Genomic DNA, 19,655 nt, shown 5'->3' with positions numbered 1-19,655 from the left:
AATCAGGGTAGTCTTATTCTTTTTCTAGCATATCCAAATCATTACTCTTTAAGCTTGTCGCACTCGTCATCACCCTCTTCTTTGTTGGTACCTTCTTTTTCTTCCCTTCTCTCACCAGAGACTTCCCGATCTTTAGCTTTTATTTCTTCTGCGAGAAATAAACCTTTTGAACCTCATTTGTGGAAGTTGTCATCGGCCAAAGATAAAGGAATCTTGGACCTCGTTCCAGACATAAAGAAGGAACATCTTCCAAACATAAGGCGTCGCTACTCACTGTAATGGAATGGCGAAATAGTGTAGCTGAGAATTATGCTGCATTAACTAGAAAGACCGATGACTTGTTTGATTCTCTCCCACTGACACCATCAGGAAACTGCACAAAGGAAGCAGCTCTTTTTGAAGAAATCAGGAACAAGATAAGTAAAATGGCGGGAAAGTCCATGTCTTTCGAAAGTAGAATGCCTCCCACTTTCGGGCACTTGTCAACTAAGTTGCCTACTCATCCTTCTATTGGTTTGGCAAAGGAGGAAGTCATCCAGAAAGACCCCAAATGGGAAATTCTCGAGTTGCAGCTAGAGGCTAGGATTTTAGTAAGTGGTGTGCTGCCATGAAAGTTCTCCAGGTGAGTTGCAGAAGACTGCTTGGAGAAGCTATCGGCATGAAGTCTTATATCAAACCCATCTGCAGCAAACACAACAAAACCATCGGCCAATGCCATGATGTTTATTTCCACCACGAGAAATGCCATGTTATTCGACTTCAATTCACAAGGCTGGCTGATTGTGCACTCTGATGGCTGCCGACGTGCTTGTCTGGTGACAAGTGATGAAAAAGAGTTGGGAGATCTGCACTAATTGAAGTTTGAGAAGGATGAACTGTCCAAATGGAAAAAGATTGGCATTCTGCAATTGGGAGGGTGGCAGAAATCACCCGACCATCATATCGAACTCAATGACACTGAATTCTTGAACAGCTTGGGTCAACAAAGGACAATTTCTCCACCTCCCAACATAGAGAAACTCAAAACCTTCAATGCTTTCCCTCAACAGAGACACCAACATGGCTTAAGAGCGAATTGTTTCAGAAAAAACTACAGGAGGCTCTACGCAATTGGAAGGAAGCTAAGCTTTCTCAAGCTGGGCATTGATGGAGGACGATGGATGGTGGAGATTCTGCTTATCAATTGTCTAAAGAAACGCCAGTGTTAATGGGTGGTGAATCAGACTCCCATGGCCCATTTAAATAAGTGAGTTGGGTTCGGGTTTAACCCCATCCAACCCAACATGTGGACCATAAGCTTTATCGATTGTGACCCGACCCAACCTGACCAAGCCCAAACAATGTATGCATTTTTGTATGTATCCACTAATTGGAAACGGATTGGCTACTCCCCCTGCCACCAGCCCGGTGGCTGGTGGTGAGTGCTCTGTGGGCCCCACCATGATGTATGTATTTCATCCATTCCGTTCATCCATTTTTACAGGTCATTTTATGGATTGATCCCAAAAATGAGATGGATATAAATCTCAGGTGGACCACACCACAGGAAAACAATAGTAATTGGATATCCACCATTAAAATCCTCCTAAGGCCCACTGTACTTTTTATTTGACATCCAATCTGTTGATTAGGTCATACAAGCCCAGATGAAGGGAAAAAACAAAAATCAGCTTGATCAAAAACTTTTATGGCCCCCAAAAGGTTTTTAATGGCTGACGCTCATTCAACACTGTTTACTGTAATGTCGTCCACTTGAGATTGGGATATACCCAAATTTTGGCCTCATATCATAAAATGAACTGGAAAAATATACAGACGGCAAGGATGAAACACATAAATCATGGTGGGGTCCACAGAGAAGTGACCATCAGCCATTGGCTGGTGGCAGGGGAGTTGCCAATCCGTTCCCCACTAATTGGGCATGGTGGAGTGTGGTCAGGCCAGGTCGGGTCAGTTGACTCTGACCCAATTACAGTTAACTGAGCTGGCCTGGGTCTGACTTGGGCTTAATGAATTTTGAGCCTATGTGGGCCGTAGAGTAATGGGCCCATTCCACGTTAGGTTTTGAGTTAGAATTCTTGGGACTTCTATAATAAACTGCTGGGCTCAGATTCACCCTGAACCATTGCCGCCCCTATCACTACCACATATATATCACCAAAATTTTGAAAATATTCTGATATTTTTGCGATAAATTAACTAACGATATTATTGTGAGATTTTAAAAAATACCGGTGGTTTTAAATTTTTCTCTATTTATTTATATATATAATTATCTATTGATTTAAATATATTTATGGCAAGATTTTACCCAAACGATAAATTCTGGAGAACGAGATTGATCCTGACCCATTTCCTTCCCTATCAGTAGTACCACAAGCATCATCAAAATTTTCAAAATATTGTGATATTTTCGCGAAAAACTATTGTGAGATTTTAAAAAATACCGGCGGTTTTAAAATTTTCACTAATTTATCGCCATATTATCCTGGTAATAACATGAAAATCATTTAAATTTTTAACTAATTCATATATATATATATTGATTTATAATAAATATATTTATAGCAAGATTTTCCCTGAACGAGAAATTCCGGAGAAGGAGATTTGTTCATTTTCTCCTCGCTGCTATGTTTTATCGACGGTCCTAGATTCCTAGTTGTAAGCCAAATTGATTGGCAGATCCTACGGATATCCTCCATCCACCGGCGGCCATTGGGTCCACCGCTGATGGATGATGTCCCAAAATTTCCTTAAATTGGAAGATCCTAACCATTCGTTCCTTTTGTATATTTTCCATCTATGTAAACCGTTGATGAACCTGTTTCCCATCCTACCAGATGTGAACCCGTGATCTATGGGTTTAAGTTCGGGCATCCCCAATCCAGGATGGGTCCCACCAGGTCAACGGTCTGGATCAACAAAACTAGAGGGTCCACAACAGAACTGTATATTTGATGAGGCAATCACGTGACTCATGAGTCCAATGATTCCCTACTACTTATATTATAATTAATGAATTTTTAGTTTCCCCGTAATTGTTAGAACGTTTGGGATACACCAATCATTCCACCGTACACGTGGCAGCTCGATTCATCAATCAGACCAACGATCTGGTTACTCCAGCTCTCTACGTTAAACGAACCAAAGTATACATGGATCAGATAATTCCATCCGTCTGATCATCGGCCTTCAGCACCGCTGTAGAGAACAGATAGAGACAACGGTCCATATTTCTTAAATAAAACTAAAGACATTTAGCAATTATCTGATGTTGTTTCTAAAACCATGGGCCATCCATGATGTTACAATGAGATGGACGGTCCCGATTGACACATAACCCTTCCACGAGTATGATAGAGTAATGGGTGTACTGGTTCATCTCTCTGTGTAAGAAACTAAAGATTATTGAAAGAAAAAGATTGCAAAAAGACTGGTGACGGACATTCAAGCGGTATTGATTTCCCCTATAAAGATTGAAAATGTAGGATCACATGTCAATGGAGAGAATACCGCTTGAATGTCTGTCACTAATCTTTTTGCAAACCGCCGGTATTTTTTAAAATCTCACAATAATTTTTCGTGAAAATATCACAATATTTTGAAAACTTTGATGATACTTGTGGTACTACTGATAGGGAAGGAAATGGGGCAGGGTCAATCTCGTTCTCCAGAATTTATCGGTTGGGTAAAATCTTGCCATAAATATATTTAAATCTATAGATAATTATATATATAAATAAATAGAGAAAAATTTAAAACCACCTGTATTTTTTAAAATCTCACAATAATATCGTTAGTTAATTTATCGCGAAAATATCACAATATTTTCAAAATTTTGGTGACACACACACACACACACACGGAAACGCTCTCCGGCAAACCGGTTCATACGTACTACGTACGAACTTTTTTGAGAACCCATCCTACGTCATGTGGATCCAAAATCTGAACCGTTCATGTGAAGCAGCACCTCGTGAAACCCCCCATGCTCAAGTTTTACTTTGAACTAAAACTTTGATGGCCCATGAAAAATGAAAACATTTTCTTTCCTTGATTTGCATTTCTCTTTACTATGGCCCAACAGAATTTTAGATCAGTGTGAAAATTTGTCAAATGGGGTTTCATGGAATTCCGCATCACATGGACCGTTCAGATTAGACAACCATGACACGTGTGAAAAGGTGTGCACGTGCGTAGGTGCGCAGGGAAGCATATATATATATATATATATATATATATATATATATATATATAGTAGTGACAGGGGCGGCGATGGTTCAGGGTGAATCTGAGCCCAGCAGTTTATTATAAAAGTCCCAAGAATTCTAGCTCAAACCTAACATGGAATGGGCGCCATCACTCTACGGCCCACATAGGCTCAAAATTCATTAAGCCCAAGTCACAAAATTCATTAAGCCCAAGTCAGACCCAGGCCAGCTCAGTTAACTGTAATTGGGTCAGAGTCAACTGACCCGACCTGGCCTGACCACACTCCACCATGCCCAATTAGTGGGAACGGATTGGCAACTCCCCCTGCCACCAGCCAATGGCTGATGGTCAGTGCTCTGTGGACTCCACCATGATTTATGTGTTTCATCCTTGCCGTCCATATATTTTTCCAGATCATTTTATGATATGAGACCAAAATTTGAGTATATCCCAATCTCAAGTGGACCACATTACAGTAAACAGTGTTGAATGAGCGTCAGCCATTAAAAACCTTTTGGGGGCCATAAAAGTTTTTGATCAAGCTGATTTTTGTTTTTTCCCTTCATCTGGGCCTGTATGACCTAATCAACAGATTGGATGGCATATAAAAAGTACAGTGGACCTTAGGAGGATTTTAATGGTGGATATCCAATTACTATTGTTTTCCTGTGGTGTGGTCCACCTGAGATTTATATCCATCTCATTTTTGGGATCAATCCATAAAATGACCTGTAAAAATGGATGAACGGAATGGATGAAATACGTACATCATGGTGGGGCCCACAGAGCACTGACCACCAGCCACCGGGCTGGTGGCAGGGGGAGTAGCCAATCCGTTTCCAATTAGCGGATACATACAAAAATGGATACATTGTTTGGGCTTGGTCAGGTTGGGTCGGGTCACAATCGATAAAGCATGTTGGGTTGGATGGGGTTAAACCCGAACCCAACTCACTTATTTAAATGGGCCATGGGAGTCTGATTCACCACCCATTAACACTAGAGTTTCTTTAGACAATTGAGAAGCAGAATCTCCACCATCCATCGTCCTCCATCAATGCCCAGCTTGAGAGAGCTTAGCTTCCTTCCAATTGCGTAGAGCCTCCTGTAGTTTTTTCTGAAACAATTCGCTCTTAAGCCATGTTGGTGTCTCTGTTGAGGGAAAGCATTGAAGGTTTTGAGTTTCTCTAGGTTGGGAGATGGAGAAATTGTCCTTTGTCGACCCAAGCTGTTCAAGAATTCAGTGTCATTGAATTCGATATGATGGCCGGGTGATTTCTGCCACCCTCTCAATTGCAGAATGCCAATCTTTTTCCATTTGGACAGTTCATCCTTCTCAAACTTCAATTAGTGCAGATTTACATTGAACAAGGATATCAGCTCTTTTGATTTCTGATTGAAAGAAACCTCCCAACTCCTCTTTTTCATCACTTGTCACCAGACAAGCACGTCGGCAGCCATCAAAGTGCACAATCAGCCTTCCTTGTGAATTGAAGTCGAATAAAATGGCATTTCTCGTGGTGGAAATTAACATCATGGCATTGGCGGATGGTACTGTTGTGTTTGCTGCAGATGGGTTTGATATAAGACTTCTTGCCGATAGCTTCTCCAAGCAGTCTTCTGCAACTTACCTGGAGAACTTTCATGGCAACACAGCACTTGCTAAAATCCTAGCCTCTATCTGCAACTCGAGAATTTCCCATTTGGGGTCTTTCTGGATGACTTCCTCCTTTGCCAAACCAATAGAAGGATGAGTAGGCAACTTAGTTGACAAGTGCCCGAAAGTGGGAGGCATTCTACTTTCGAAAGACATGGACTTTCTCGCCATTTTACTCATCTTGTTCCTGATTTCTTCAAAAAGAGCTGCTTCCTTTGTGCAGTTTCCTGATGGTGTCAGTTGTAGAGAATCAAACAAGTCATCGGTCTTTCCAGTTAATGCAGCAAAATTCTCAGCTACACCATTTTGCCATTCCATTTCAGTGAGTAGCGACGCCTTATGCTTGGAAGATGTTCCTTCTTTATGTCTGGAACGAGGTACGAGATTCCTTTATCTTTGGCTGATGACAACTTCCACAAAAGAGGTTCAAAAGGTTTATTTCTCGCAGAAGAAATAAAAGCTAAAGATCGGGAAGTCTCTGGTGAGAGAAGGGAAGAAAAAGAAGGTACCAGCAAAGAAGAGGGTGATGACAAGTGTGACAAGCTTAAAGAGTAATGATTTGGATATGCTAGAAGAAGAATAAGACTACCCTGATTTTGAAATATGATTACGGAGAAGAATAACAAGGATAGGAAGAAGCAGCAGCAGCAGAGAGGGCAGATGATTTACATATGCTGGAATAGAAAGAAGAAGAAGAAGAAGACGGTGATGAACTAGGAGTCTACAGCAGGTTTAACCCACTGTAAGCTTGTCATTGTAAATTCTATGATACATTTGGGTGTTCCTAAAGTTGTCTAGGGAGCTTAAGAACCTTGGCTTACTTCATCTGTTAGCTCTATCTTACTTCAAGTATCTTACAAAGTTAAAGGTCCATCACTTCACTTCAAACATGCTCTACTTGAAAGAAAAAGCAGACCACACAAAAACACATGCAGAGTTAGATGACATTAATCTCTATGAAAGTTTGCTTGTTGAATACAAACTCTTGATTATTTTCATGCTGACTGTCCATTAGATATCAACTAATCAACTAGTTAGGGCATCACTACGGTATAATTGTCATTTTATAAACTGTCCATATCCAGGCTCGCTATTTGAAAGGTTTTATTTTAGTTAGAAATATGTAACATGTACAATTTGCATACCATCCATCACACCCTGCCACAGTATCAAAGTTTTTCCCATTAATGTTTTTTGTTTTAATACAAGATACTTTATTATCACTCTTAATTTTTCAAATGGGGAAGAACGTTAAAAATACTAATACTTCATATTACAACAGTGACTTTTAAATGAGTGACCTGTTTAATATCATCCCATACACGGTCCACCCAGCCACATGATATTAAATTAATTTCTTCTGGGATATGGCCCAACCCACATTATACTAATTTTAATTTCTTGTGGAGGATGACCCACCACAGCTGTGCTTGCTGCTGGGGTCATCACATGTGCGTTGCACTACTGCACAGGCCTGGTTCGTCTCAACAAAAGGAGGAAGGAAATAAAAAAAAGTGGAATTTACATGAAGGATAATTGTCATTACTTTCTAAACATACATTCAGTATATAAGATTTCCTTAAATAGAAATTCTCATCACTTAAAACCCCTCTATGGAAGAATCATCTCTGGACTGAACTATCAATTAAGTCCCCAAATGATCTGGGCTATCTATATTAAAGCGATTGATCAAATGGTTAAAATTTCTCATCTTGGGGTGATGCTTGCATGGTTGCCCATGAAATATGCGTTGGACCTAATAAACAGTCTAGATCAATGGATTGGACAGCCCAAGTGCCCCAAAGAAACTAAATGAAACTAGGGAGCACAATTAACTAATAGTTCTCTGAGAGCAACGGAGCATTTCTCGGGAATGTTTGCTAAGAATCACTTACAGAGGAACAATGGCCACATGTGGGCAAAAGGATTTCTTGACAAAACTTGCAGCTACTTAATGCTTCTATTTTATTCTAGTGACATGATTAACTCTGAGAATAACAAATCCATGCAGTTTAAAATCTTTATTGGCATAACAAACAATTGAAAATGACATTTTTCTATGTACAAAGTAGCAGTTCCGAAAAGATTTTGGGAAAAATCCACAGTACAACAGAATCTCACCACCCTTTGCCTATGAGCCACAGCCAATCAAGTGTAACCCCTGCAAATATACCTGCCAGAAGGAATAATACAAGCAAGTTTCCCAATGCATTCTGCTCAGGTCCCTGGAAAACCAAAACCCACACATCCCTCATAAGAGCCTATTCCCAATTTTTCCTAAGTTCGTGGTAATAATAATAGAAGAAATGGCAATGTAATGCTTCTATTATGCATGCTTCATGGAAGTTTTGTGGAAGCACACCTCACATGCCGTGGCAAATGGACCGTTGAACTGGAAAACTACCATATGAATGGTCCATAGACTCGGGGATCAGAATATGCTAACCATTTTCAGATGAATCATCCATTTGAAGCTGCCTGAATTGATGGCTACCATGGTCCGAAGGCCTTGGCTTTTGGGGAATAGTCCATCTGGGTGCTCCAACAAATCAACAGTTCTGAACTTCGTATGCATTTGCCATTTGTATGGTGCAGATATTGTGGTCAGTGGCACTTCTCAAAACAAGCATGAAACAGGACATCATTTCGAACAACCAGCACAGAATTAACAAACCTTGTAACCCTTGGGTGCTGCAGTTAAAACACAGACAGTCAAGTAACCGTTGCTTAATCCTAAGAATGATGTCAGCATGATCATCCATCCTTGGTCTCTGTATTTGGCAGTGAAGTAAAATGCCGGGACGAGTAGGAAACGAGAGAGAATCGCCAGCATGAGGCCTCTGCGTGAGGCGATCTTCATGCATTCTATAAGGGGAATATATCTCCCGATAAGATCCCAAACATCATACATTGCCATCAAAACAAGCACATACCTGAAAGACAACAAGAAACTAGACATAAGACCCATGACTAATCATGATTACATTTTATACTCCAAGAGCACTGATTTATGAAATCCTAATGTAAATATCATTACTTAATATCGTTATGCCCATAATACAGATGGTGATAAAATTACAGGGGATGATAAGGTAAGCATAGATATGACTCCATGGTACAAGTATCATATCTGGTAAGGGCCTATTTAGATTCATGAAAAGCATGAGAAAGGGAAACACTATCTCCAGGAAACTGTGGGAAAGGAAATATTGTTTTCTTTGTTTGTTTTTCAACAAGATTTTCATTGAAATTTAGAATCTATTTTCAGAATTGTTATTTGGCAAGACAAAAAATTTTCTTGAAAAAAATAATTTTAGTAGTCAGTAGCATGTGCTAGATTAGCACGTGTGGCACATGTGGGATACTTAGAGATGAACAGTGGCACATGTGGCATACACAGTATATGTGGGCACTTTAAGCTAAATTGTGGCATGCATGGTGCATGTGAGGTGCTTGAAGTTATATTGTGGCACACGTGACACAAGACACATTGGCACATATGACATGTGGGCACTAAAGCTAGATGATGACACTTGTGCACATTGGCACCATTGGCATGTGGTATATTTGGAGGATTGAAGGTGGACAATGGCATGTGTGGTATAATGGCGCATGTGGGGTGTTTTAGACATGTGGGTAACAAGTAAGATGAATGGTGGTACTGGTACATGTGGCACAATAGCACATGTGGGGTGCAAGAGAGGATGGATGGTGACACATGGCACATTAGCACATTGGGGGCTCTTTACATGTGGGGCACAAGATAAGATGGATGGTAGCACGTGTCATAGTGGCATGTGTGGGGAATGACCGAAGATAGACAATGTCTCATTTGGCACATGCGACACATGTGAGGCGACTGAACATATATAGGAGAGCATTTGAGCTTTAACCTTTGAGAAACCCATTTTCCTTCCACCGTGCAAAAATGTATTTCTTAGGGGTGGAGGTAGGAAAATAAATTTATTTATTTTCCAACAAAGATAGAAAGTGGGAAATGATGTTTCCCACAAATGAAGGCTTAACATATAATGGAAAGTGAGTTTCATGGGAAACACTATTTCCTTTGCCATGCTTTCGATGAATCCAAACAGGCCCTAATTTAATATCATGGGAAAATCTCTATGAGTTTGGAATGTGGCGAGCTGAAAATAATCAGAGATTGATGAACCATGTACATGTGTCCATGAACTAATGTTAAGACACCCCCCATAGATTAAGCACAGAAATATTTCTAAATATACTTAGTACAGGACGGTTTTAATCTTTGACACAGTATTCAGATTGATAATTTCTAGTATTTGAGAGAGCTTACGAAATATTTCCTTAAGCTGGAGAAGGTTGTTTGTAGATTTTCAGATGCCTTAACATTGGTCAAGTAACTTGAACCCAAGAATGCATCGCAACAGTGCTACTGTAACTTACAATATTTTTATCCTTCAAAGACAGTAGACTATACAGGTCAGAGATCAAAGTACATGTGTGGGTTCGTGTCAGGAGGAATTATATGGACATGCTCTTAGCAACCATAGTGATTGACAATGTGAGGATTCCATACTTGCTGAGCAATGTTTCCATGATCCAAACCGTTTATATGATAGGGCTCACTGTGGATGGGTACACTCAAAAAATCTCCCACATCAGAATATTTCAAACCTTTGATCATTGACCCATTTTCCATTGAATTATGGACAGCCTCCTTAACTGTCTTTTTCTGGGCTATTGATCGATAGGTTACAATATTATCTTGAAAGGCTCCAAGGAAACTCCCATCATATTTTTATTTTTTTTCATCAGATCAATGGTTTTGATTACCAAAATATGGTCTCATATGTACAGAATCATGCGTGGCAGCACTGTACAGTTGCTGATGAATAGGACCCTATAATTCCTCCAATGTCAAACATTTATCAACCATACCCAAACATGTATTTTAAAATAATTAAAATTACAAAAACATACTCGAAAACATATTGCCTGTTTACCTACCAAGAATAGGACCTTCAATAGGAAATTAAGAATGATTGGTGAAACAGGATTCGGAAAGCCTACCTAAATAGCTTGGACGTATGAAATAAATTTTATTAAAATATACTTATCTGTTAAGCATATATATTACCTACAGCTGTGTCCTCATACCCTAAGATTTGTTGGTCAAGGTAGTCACCTAGATCTACAACACTTCTATATCCAAGTCACATACGTTATCACAAATGGATCAGCATCTATCTACTGTCACACAAAAATAAATAAATAAAGGAACTCTGTGCGCTCAAAAAGACAAATTTCTAGGGAAAAAAAACACATAAGAAAGTTTTGAGTTGAATGCTATCATTTACCAAGTACCCAGGTTGTGGTCGCCAGTATCCTCAGATAAAAACCCGGGAAAAATCGATAGTGTCAGCACATATATCAGAAACATATCAGCTGCATAATCAATGTTTTGTGACAGCAGCTGTCTATTACTTAGGCGCTCAAGTTGTTTCGGATCTTCTTCTACCTACAATAAATCAATATCTGATTATAAACTCATGCATCTTGGATTTCAAATGCAACAGATTGTGGATGAAAAGAATGTACTCTTGAATTAAGCTGCATTTGGATTCCACCGGCAGCAAGGTCAGCCGAAACAGTTGCAGATCCTTCGGAAGCTGCTTTTGAGCGATAGTATTTCACAATTGGCAGTTTGGGAAAGATGTATGCATAAAGGAGAACACATAATAGCTCAAAGCATGCTGAGATTGCTAAGAACAACACTGCAAGAGGAGATTATAAGGAATGGTTAACAGGGAATCTTTCACAAAGTCTTCAAACTTCAAAACCCCTTGTAAAGCAAAGAAGATGTACAAATCACGCCATATGCCGTGATGGCAAGCCTTATAAGAATTTGCAAATTCCGCAACTAGATCACAGCCATCTGTATGCTTCCATGTGTCCCAAGCTGGCAAATGGATGCAGAAAATCTGAGCTGTCCATCAGATGTGCCCACCATTTTAGATGTCTCACCCAAAAATAAGTTGGTCAATTTATCAGGTAGGTCAATGTATGGAAGAAACGAGCTTATAAAATAAACTTCGCCAAGTTTTTCTAGCTACCATTTGTTTCATATACTGCGGACCTGCTGACAGGCATAATTCTTGGGCTAGAGCAAGTACATAGGAATCCACCCAATGTATGGCTTGGATATCACACACGAGCACCACGTTGGCACGGGCAGTGTGTACAAGGGCTCAGAATATATTAATTATATTCACAATACGCGTGCCCATGTATGTCTGCTCAAGTAGCAATAAATATCTGAATGAAAAGCCTCTACTGAAGGGTTGATAGTAAAAAAATATCAACAGCCATAAAATACTATGAGGTAGCATGTTATTATCCATAGTAACATAAGAGATTGTGAGGGCCAGCACCTTCTTATAGAGGAAGTAGGGATAGTGGGGTCTGCACCTTTCCATTCATAATCATGACCAAACACAAATCAAAATTCCATGTGTTTCAAGTTCAAATAGTGATTGCAATTTGGAGGGTTGCTTCTTGAATATAAATAGAGTTAGACTAACCTGTTTTGGTCATTTCAATAAAGAGGAAATGACAAGAATGAATGATGTTTCATTGTATTCACAACAAGCAAGCAGCATCCAAATTGCAATTGAGTTATTCTTCAGTCCAACTTGAGATTGACATAATAGCATTTTGAAGCCAACCCTAAATGAGAATATTTGAAGCAAATTACAATCTGGTTATTTCAACTTTATTTGACAGGCAATTGCAATTCAATTAGATAATGAATCCAAATGCACCCTTAGTCTTTATTGAATTAAATAATTGCAATTAGATTCGATTGAGCCTCGAGACACAAATTAAAACTAACATGAGCTAATGCAGATCTTTCAAATAAACAGAGGAGAGCAGGGCAGGAAAGCAAAAATAATGAGTGGAACAGGATGACAACAGAACCTCTCAAGACTTTACTTCTGGGGGCTCGTTTGGCAACATGGAATGGAAGGATTTCGTGGGTATTTGCTTTTTGTTGGTTGTTTGGTAGCAAGGAATAGAGGGGTTTGGATTTCAGACGAATCAAAATCACCAAAAGAACCCTTTTTGCATTCCCACCTCAAAGCTGATTTGCAAAAACCACTCAATTCCACAGGTTGCAAAATCCACGATTCCACAGGATTTAAATCCACACTAAAACAAATCCTACGTGTCATAACATGGCAGAAGTGGTGTAACACAAGTTCTCTAATTTATTTTGATACAAGCATATAAATGAAGGGCGCATTGGAAGGCTTTCTTGTCTTGTATTGACCAAAATGCATTTAGAATATAAACCAAGAGCTCGTCGCAAGGCTTTCTGATCATGAATGGACCAAAACACCCTTCTAAAGGGGGAACATGGAGGTGAGATGCAGCCCGCAGACACAGCACAGTCCATCCCAGTAACCTTCAGTGCAAGCTTAATCATATTATGACCTACTAAAATATATAACACAAACTTATATTACTAAATATATCTTCGGAGAAACAACATCTTGGATATAAGGCATTTTACATACTAGCTCCTTTCCGAAGACCGTCTTTGGAACTTTCGAATGCCGCCTTTGTAATTAACCTCAAAGCAGATGTTAGAGCCCCAGAAGCAGCCAAACCAGCCAAAAATGACTGTAGTTCCACAAGAACAAGCAAATTCGTACAGGTAGTGTAAACAATCTAATTAATTGAAAAGAAAAAAAAAAAAGTGAAGAGCACACCAAAGAATGTATAAAGGCTAATATTGTACTTGGATGAGTTCCGGAGTCATGAAGGACAGATCGCCAATCATTCCCCCTTGCACATGAGCATCTGCAACTCCAAAAGCTCCACTAAGGACACATAAACCAATATAGGTTCCGATCCCTCCTTTTCCAGATGTTGCCAAATCCAACTATAAATGGCAAAAGAATATACAGAATGAGGATGTCATTGAAGTGATGATATAGTGTTACTTGCGAGGGTAGCCATCAAATTTGACTCTAAGCAGATGTGCCAACATGGCAGGTGGGCACAGGATCTAGGTCATTCATTTAGTTCGACCGGCTGATTATGTACTGTGGCCAAAAGATAGGGCAGTCCAGTAATCAAGGGAATCACATGTGTCAAGAAAATGGACGGCTAAAAGAAATTGGGCAACAGTCCAAATTCCACATACATGCCTGTCGAGACTGGACCAATTTCAAGCAGAATTGGGGCCACCTGATGGCTCGACCTTAACACACATGCCACATCAGCAAATCTGGGGAATGCAGGATTCAAATTACTACAATCACAAGCAGCCATAGCACTGCCCATTTGAAAAGTCGAACAGAAGTAATCAGACACTGCTGGTAAAGTTAAGGAAAATGCAAATGATGTATCAAACGGAGGCGGAGATTAAGAAAAAATTACTTACAACAAGAACTAACAACGAACTGATGAAGAAAAGAACATATCCAGTTAAATTGCGCCGCCTGGTATTAATCTTCGCCTCATTGTATGCTAGTATCGCAAGTGTTCCAAGCGCAAATGGTTGATACACAAGAGTAAGTACTCTAGCAGGGTGATACTTCTACGAAAGGAAACAAACACCAGGCATCATCAAATTCAGTGTACAAATCCTCTACTATCTATCCTAAAGTACAATTTGTATTGGGTCCCTACTCATGCCTCAGTGGTAGACGTGCGTTTCAACACTGAGAGGTTTGAGTGCCCATGTGGTGTGTGTGGGTGTAAAAAAAAAGTACAATTTGTATTAATATCGCTACATTGATGAAAATGGTCACCCCCCAAATCAAGATACCATCTAAGATGATGGAAAGAAGCAAAAAGAAAAATCCATCATGCAAATAAGGGTGTCATAAGCATATAAAAGGAATGTTACCATGATGTAAACAAGTAAAAGGAGCAATTTGCACTACTACATCTTAATGATTCATGTATCATTTAGCCAAAAGGGCATCACATAGAAAACACGGAAAAGAACAGTATAAGCAATTCTGCAAGAAAGGAAATGACTACATACTGGGAACAATTCAGCATGGTAATCTTCAATTTTCAATATGCTGTTCCATGAAAAGAGGCACCCATTTCCTAAAAGCCAACATACAACAATTGCGGTATACTTTCCCTGGAAATCATGGAACCTCAATGTTAGTGATTTATTCAAATGATTCTCAATTCATCAACAGCATGACAATATCCATTTTGCCCTCTGTATAAACTGACTATGACAAACCTCGTGTCTGGTAGCAAGCCCATTTTCATTGTAGGAAGACATGGCCACTTCCCACCAATAACACCTTAAAAAAAAAAAAAAAAAAACCAGCAGCATTACTACTAGAATCTCACATGATCTTTCAAAGTACCACTCTTTCTATTGGAAATGAATGAAAACACTTCCTCAAGCCTTGATTATGCATGTTTGACAAAAAAATCAGATGGTATAACAAAATTTCTAAAATTTATGCATAAAGCTTTTTATAATTAATCCATACACCTATGACATAACAACCATTTTCCAAAAATAAAAAATTAAATTAAATTAAACAGAAAAGAAAAGAAAAGAAAAGAAAAAACCAACTGAATTTTGTCCTTAAAAGATATCAACTCCAAACTATCATAACTGCAGACCCTCCATTCCTCTACATTTACACACTGTTTCTTTGAGCAGTGACAATGAGTTCATCTAGGCAGTGAAGAAATTCCATAGAATGACAGGACATAATGACGCCACGATATCTAAATCTATTTGGGAAACATGTTCAGCTAAGAAAAACAATGTAATTTCCTGGACTAGAAATCATGGTGGCTCCCGCATTTCCATCATCAGAACTGTCCACAGGCAGGGCCCATGATGCACGGGTCACACCACCCAAAATTCATTTCCATCGGAAAATCCTGGTCCTACAAGTTGTGGATTTTCTACAATTGATCGCGGGCCATCGCAAAGTGTCCATTTTCAGTTCACCGATTGAATATCCAAGATCTTCCAATGGTGAAGTCATTTTGGGCGTCTCCCATCCATAATGGGCCCCACGAGACGTACACTCAGGATCTCCAAAACGTGGGACCCACCTGTACCATTGCTCGCCGGAGCAAAAAACACCATCCCATCCCAAATTTCCTGTAAGGATAATATAATAACCCAGCCTAATAATAATAAGAGGCTGACTTCGCTATTCGTTCCGAACAGGGAAGTTTCCGATTCGAAACTTAGGGCCTGTTTGGATGCCTGTAAGTTCTTTTAAGTTGCAAGTGACTTACCTGTAAGTCACTTACAAGTGAAAGTTACTCATAGGTAACCTGTTTGGATGTAAGTTGTAAGTCACTTACAAGTAAGTTAGTTTTTCTGTTTGGATAACCTGTAAGTTACTTACAGGTAGAAAGTTGTATATTCACATCAAGCAGAACTTAGATTAGGGAATTGTTATAAAATGTTATAATCATATAAAAAAAACATGGGATCAAATATGTTATTTTCTTAAGCCCATCAAGATGAATATTTGAGATAATTATTAAGCTAAAACAATCATCAAGTGAGTTATAAAAGTGGGCCCACGAATTCAAAATATCCATAATATGGAGTAATAACTCAATTTAAATATTGAGAATAAACTTCCTCAGTGAAAACCTCTGCAACACAAATAAGGTGGGCCTAAAATCTCCAATGGAGAAATGGTTGGGCAGAGTGGATATATAACACATCATCAAGGTGGGCCCACGGCAGGGGTAACACCCACTACTGTGTTACCAGTAATGCAATCAGATTGTGTACCCAGTTGTTGGTGTACTTTTATTACACTAAATAAATTTAGTTGGGCCCACTATAAATGTATACCCAAAGCTCAAGTGGACCGTATCACAAGAAACAGTGGAAGTACTGATTTGGACGGTTGAAACCTCTCTAGCGCCCATAGCGATCTTTATTTGTCATCCAACTTGTTCATAAGATCACGAACACCTGAATGAGGGGAAAAAAAATCAGCTCAATCCATAACTTCTGTGGGCCCCCAGAAATTTTCAACGGTGTACACTCAATTCACACTATTTCCTGTGGTGTGGTCCACTCGATCTTTGGATATAGCTAATTTTCAAGCTCAGGACTTAAAAAATTAAGTATTAAAATGGATGACCGGTGTCGATCAAATACATACATCATGGTGGATCCCACATATTTTAAGCATCACTCAGCACCCAATCCCTTCCCGCCGATTACTCAGCTGCGGACAGGTTGGCAAGAGTTCTCTTGAGAACTTTTTCAGAACTCATCACGCGTGACTTGAGTCCAAAATCTGAACGGTCCACGTGATGCTGAACCCCATGAAACTCCTATGACCCAACTGTTACTTTGATCTAAAACATTGGTGGGCCATAACAAAAGAAAACATTTTCCTACTTTGATTTGTATCTCTCTTTTCTATGGCCCACCAGAGTTTTAAATCACGGAGAAAATTAGTCCCTGACGGTTTCATGGGATGCTGCATCACATGGACCGTTCGGATTAGAGGTCCATGACACGTGTGAAAAAATGCACACATGCGCAGGTGCGTATAAGTGAGCGTGCCTTATCGTGTAACGTCAAGCCACTACCGTTTTCAAAGATTAAAAAAGGGTTGATGAAACCCTGCCGTTTTCAAAGAGAAAGAAAGGGTTGATGAAACCCTAACGTTATAGGGGGAGAAGAGACGGAAGGCGGTAATTGCAGGAAAAGATTGCAGAGACGGAGAGAGATTGCAGAGAGGAAGGGAAGGAGGGGGAGAGAGATTGCAGAGAGGGAGTGAAGGAGGAGAAGAGAGATTGCAGAGAAGGAGGAGGAGAGTGCTTGGGATGGAGAGACGAAACCTTCAATCCCCTTTGGTGCGTTTCTCCCTCTTCCCCTCTTTTTAAAAATCTGACCGTTGAGCCTGTAAGTGACTTACAGGGAAGTGACTTCCCACCCCCATCCCCCTGCAGTTTTTTGGTAGATTTGCCTGTAAGTGACTTACAGGTTGTAAGTTACTTACAGGTGATTTTTCTCCCCCAAACACTACCTGTAAGTGACTTCCCTGTAAGTAACTTCCCACTTACCCAACTTACAGGCATCCAAACAGGCCCTTAGTTTGTACATATGGAGCCCATGGACGGTCTATCCAAACCATTGATCTGAAGGTCCCCATCATGGATAGACGATTCCCCCAAAATCTCCCAAATTGGAAGATCCTAGCCATTAAACCTTCGGCCTTTCCTGCACTGAATGTCGTTTGCCGGATTATTTCTTTCTAACCATGTATTTTTTACGCCAAGAACGGGAAGTTTAGTAGAGCTGGCCAATCGAGATGGCACTCTGCGAATCATCCATCCATGATGGACCGTCAGATCAATGGCTTGGATAGACCAACCATGGGTCCCACATCTACAAACAAAATTCCGAACAGTGAATATAGGGAACTGTGCAAGAATACCACATCTCAACCCTTCAAAAGAAAGAAAATCAGAAATCTTTCAACACCCAATTCAAAAATCCAATCTCCTTCTCCACTAAAACCAAACAACAGAAGAAAGAAAGAAAGACAGAAAGAAAGCTTCTATACAAGAGATGTAGAAAAAGAAAAGAAAAAACATACAGAAATCAATATTCAAACAAACAGAACATGAAATTTCATGAAGAGGAGAGAAAATGAAGACTGAGAAACAGTTGATGAGTCGCAGAAGAGATGAGAAGAGCTTGCTTACAACAAAAGCCGTGTTGGTGGAGAATCTTGTTTCATTTGGATTCAAGAATCTCTTTTTGACTTTTAAAGCTGAAAGAGATACCAGATATGGAAGGGTCATACGAAGAATCCGGCAGCGAGAGTAACTAGATTCGGTGGCAGTCTTATGACGACAGCCACTGTAAATCAAGGTATGCATGTAACTTAATCTAGACCGTCCAATTTGTGGGCCTCATTTCTTATATGGTATTTACTGACAAGAGGATTACTGATTGCCTTCCCCTCATCAGTTGGATGGTCAGATGCACCTTGTTTTCCCCCTCAATGTGGACACCCCACCCTTAAAAAAGGTTTGTCTCTGCCTCAAGTGGCCCCCACCATTAAAATCAATGGATGTCGATGCACGGCCCTCTTCGAGCGTTGATGGGTCTGCCATATGGACGGTGTAAGTTAACACGGGTGCCACGTGTACATCGTAGGAATTCATGAGTATAGATGGTAGAGTGGATTTGAGTATCATTGTTTTTTCCTTCCAGCTTTCTATACTCAATCCTCATTGACTGACGACATATCGTTCGATGTCATGGACCATGTAGCTAAGATCCTAACGCGAGCATAGTGCGCACGCGTACGCACTCCACTCATCATTATCTAAGTCTCATCCTATCTTGCGTCCGCTACACACGCATTCCACTCAATCAGGTTACGACTAGTAAAGACTGCTGCCGTTTGCTGACTGCAATTATCATGTGTTCGAGCTATACAGGTCCACCATGAAGTTTTGACGCCATCCAAACCGTCCATTAGATGAGATCTTCATGTCAGGCTAATATCCCAAAATCCTTATCTACTTCTTAGGTGGGCCGTGGGCCACACCGAAAGTAACAATGGGCGATTTAGGGGATGGGAGACACCAGCTGGAATGTAGGGGCCGGCCACCATGTCGTGTATATTCCACCGAACTCCTTCATTACATTAACCACACCCTAATAAAGGGACATGCCAACTGATGAGTATTGTGTAAGCTTATGAACAGATTGGATAGCAAATAAACATTATAGTGGGCCATATCAAGGTTT

General features: G+C 40.0%; 2 protein-coding genes across 3 annotated transcripts; both read right to left on the bottom strand.

Moving 5' to 3' along the window:
- Nucleotides 1-7,817: 7,817 nt before the first annotated feature.
- On the bottom strand, nucleotides 7,818-8,852 carry LOC131236901 (equilibrative nucleotide transporter 3-like). Its single transcript, XM_058234429.1, has 2 exons — nucleotides 8,544-8,852; nucleotides 7,818-8,094 (listed from the first exon to the last, which is right to left on the bottom strand). The coding sequence occupies exons 1-2, from the start codon at nucleotides 8,835-8,837 to the stop codon at nucleotides 7,987-7,989; spliced, it is 402 nt and encodes a 133-aa protein (XP_058090412.1). The 5' UTR covers nucleotides 8,838-8,852; the 3' UTR covers nucleotides 7,818-7,986.
- A 2,337-nt stretch (nucleotides 8,853-11,189) lies between these two features.
- Nucleotides 11,190-18,714, bottom strand: LOC131236887 (equilibrative nucleotide transporter 3-like). Of its 2 annotated transcripts, none has more exons than XM_058234408.1 (8): nucleotides 18,599-18,714; nucleotides 15,123-15,186; nucleotides 14,910-15,014; nucleotides 14,301-14,456; nucleotides 13,653-13,796; nucleotides 13,429-13,534; nucleotides 11,450-11,625; nucleotides 11,190-11,369 (listed from the first exon to the last, which is right to left on the bottom strand). In XM_058234408.1, the coding sequence occupies exons 1-8, from the start codon at nucleotides 18,631-18,633 to the stop codon at nucleotides 11,205-11,207; spliced, it is 951 nt and encodes a 316-aa protein (XP_058090391.1). In that variant the 5' UTR covers nucleotides 18,634-18,714; the 3' UTR covers nucleotides 11,190-11,204. The 2 variants fall into 2 exon arrangements, with proteins under 2 accessions (XP_058090391.1, XP_058090399.1); XM_058234416.1 differs by lacking the exon at nucleotides 18,599-18,714 and adding an exon at nucleotides 18,490-18,581.
- Nucleotides 18,715-19,655: the final 941 nt, after the last annotated feature.

The sequence above is a fragment of the Magnolia sinica genome, chromosome 1 (assembly GCF_029962835.1).
Source record: "Magnolia sinica isolate HGM2019 chromosome 1, MsV1, whole genome shotgun sequence".
Classification (NCBI taxonomy): Eukaryota; Viridiplantae; Streptophyta; class Magnoliopsida; order Magnoliales; family Magnoliaceae; genus Magnolia; species Magnolia sinica.
This window is presented reverse-complemented; position numbering and strand designations above follow the sequence as displayed.

What these genes read in the sequence shown, in the direction of transcription:
- LOC131236901 (XM_058234429.1), bottom strand. Translation starts at nt 8,837, where the DNA reads ATGGGTCTTATGTCTAGTTTCTTGTTGTCTTTCAGGTATGTGCTTGTT. An exon ending in CAGCACCCAAGGGTTACAAG is followed by an intron (nt 8,095 to 8,543) that starts GTTTGTTAATTC and finishes TTGGTTTTCCAG; the next exon opens with GGACCTGAGCAGAATGCATT.
- LOC131236887 (XM_058234408.1), bottom strand. Translation starts at nt 18,633, where the DNA reads ATGAAACAAGATTCTCCACCAACACGGCTTTTGTT. An exon ending in TGACTCCGGAACTCATCCAA is followed by an intron (nt 13,535 to 13,652) that starts GTACAATATTAG and finishes GTGGAACTACAG; the next exon opens with TCATTTTTGGCTGGTTTGGC. An exon ending in AAATGCAGCTTAATTCAAGA is followed by an intron (nt 11,370 to 11,449) that starts GTACATTCTTTT and finishes GATTTATTGTAG; the next exon opens with GTAGAAGAAGATCCGAAACA.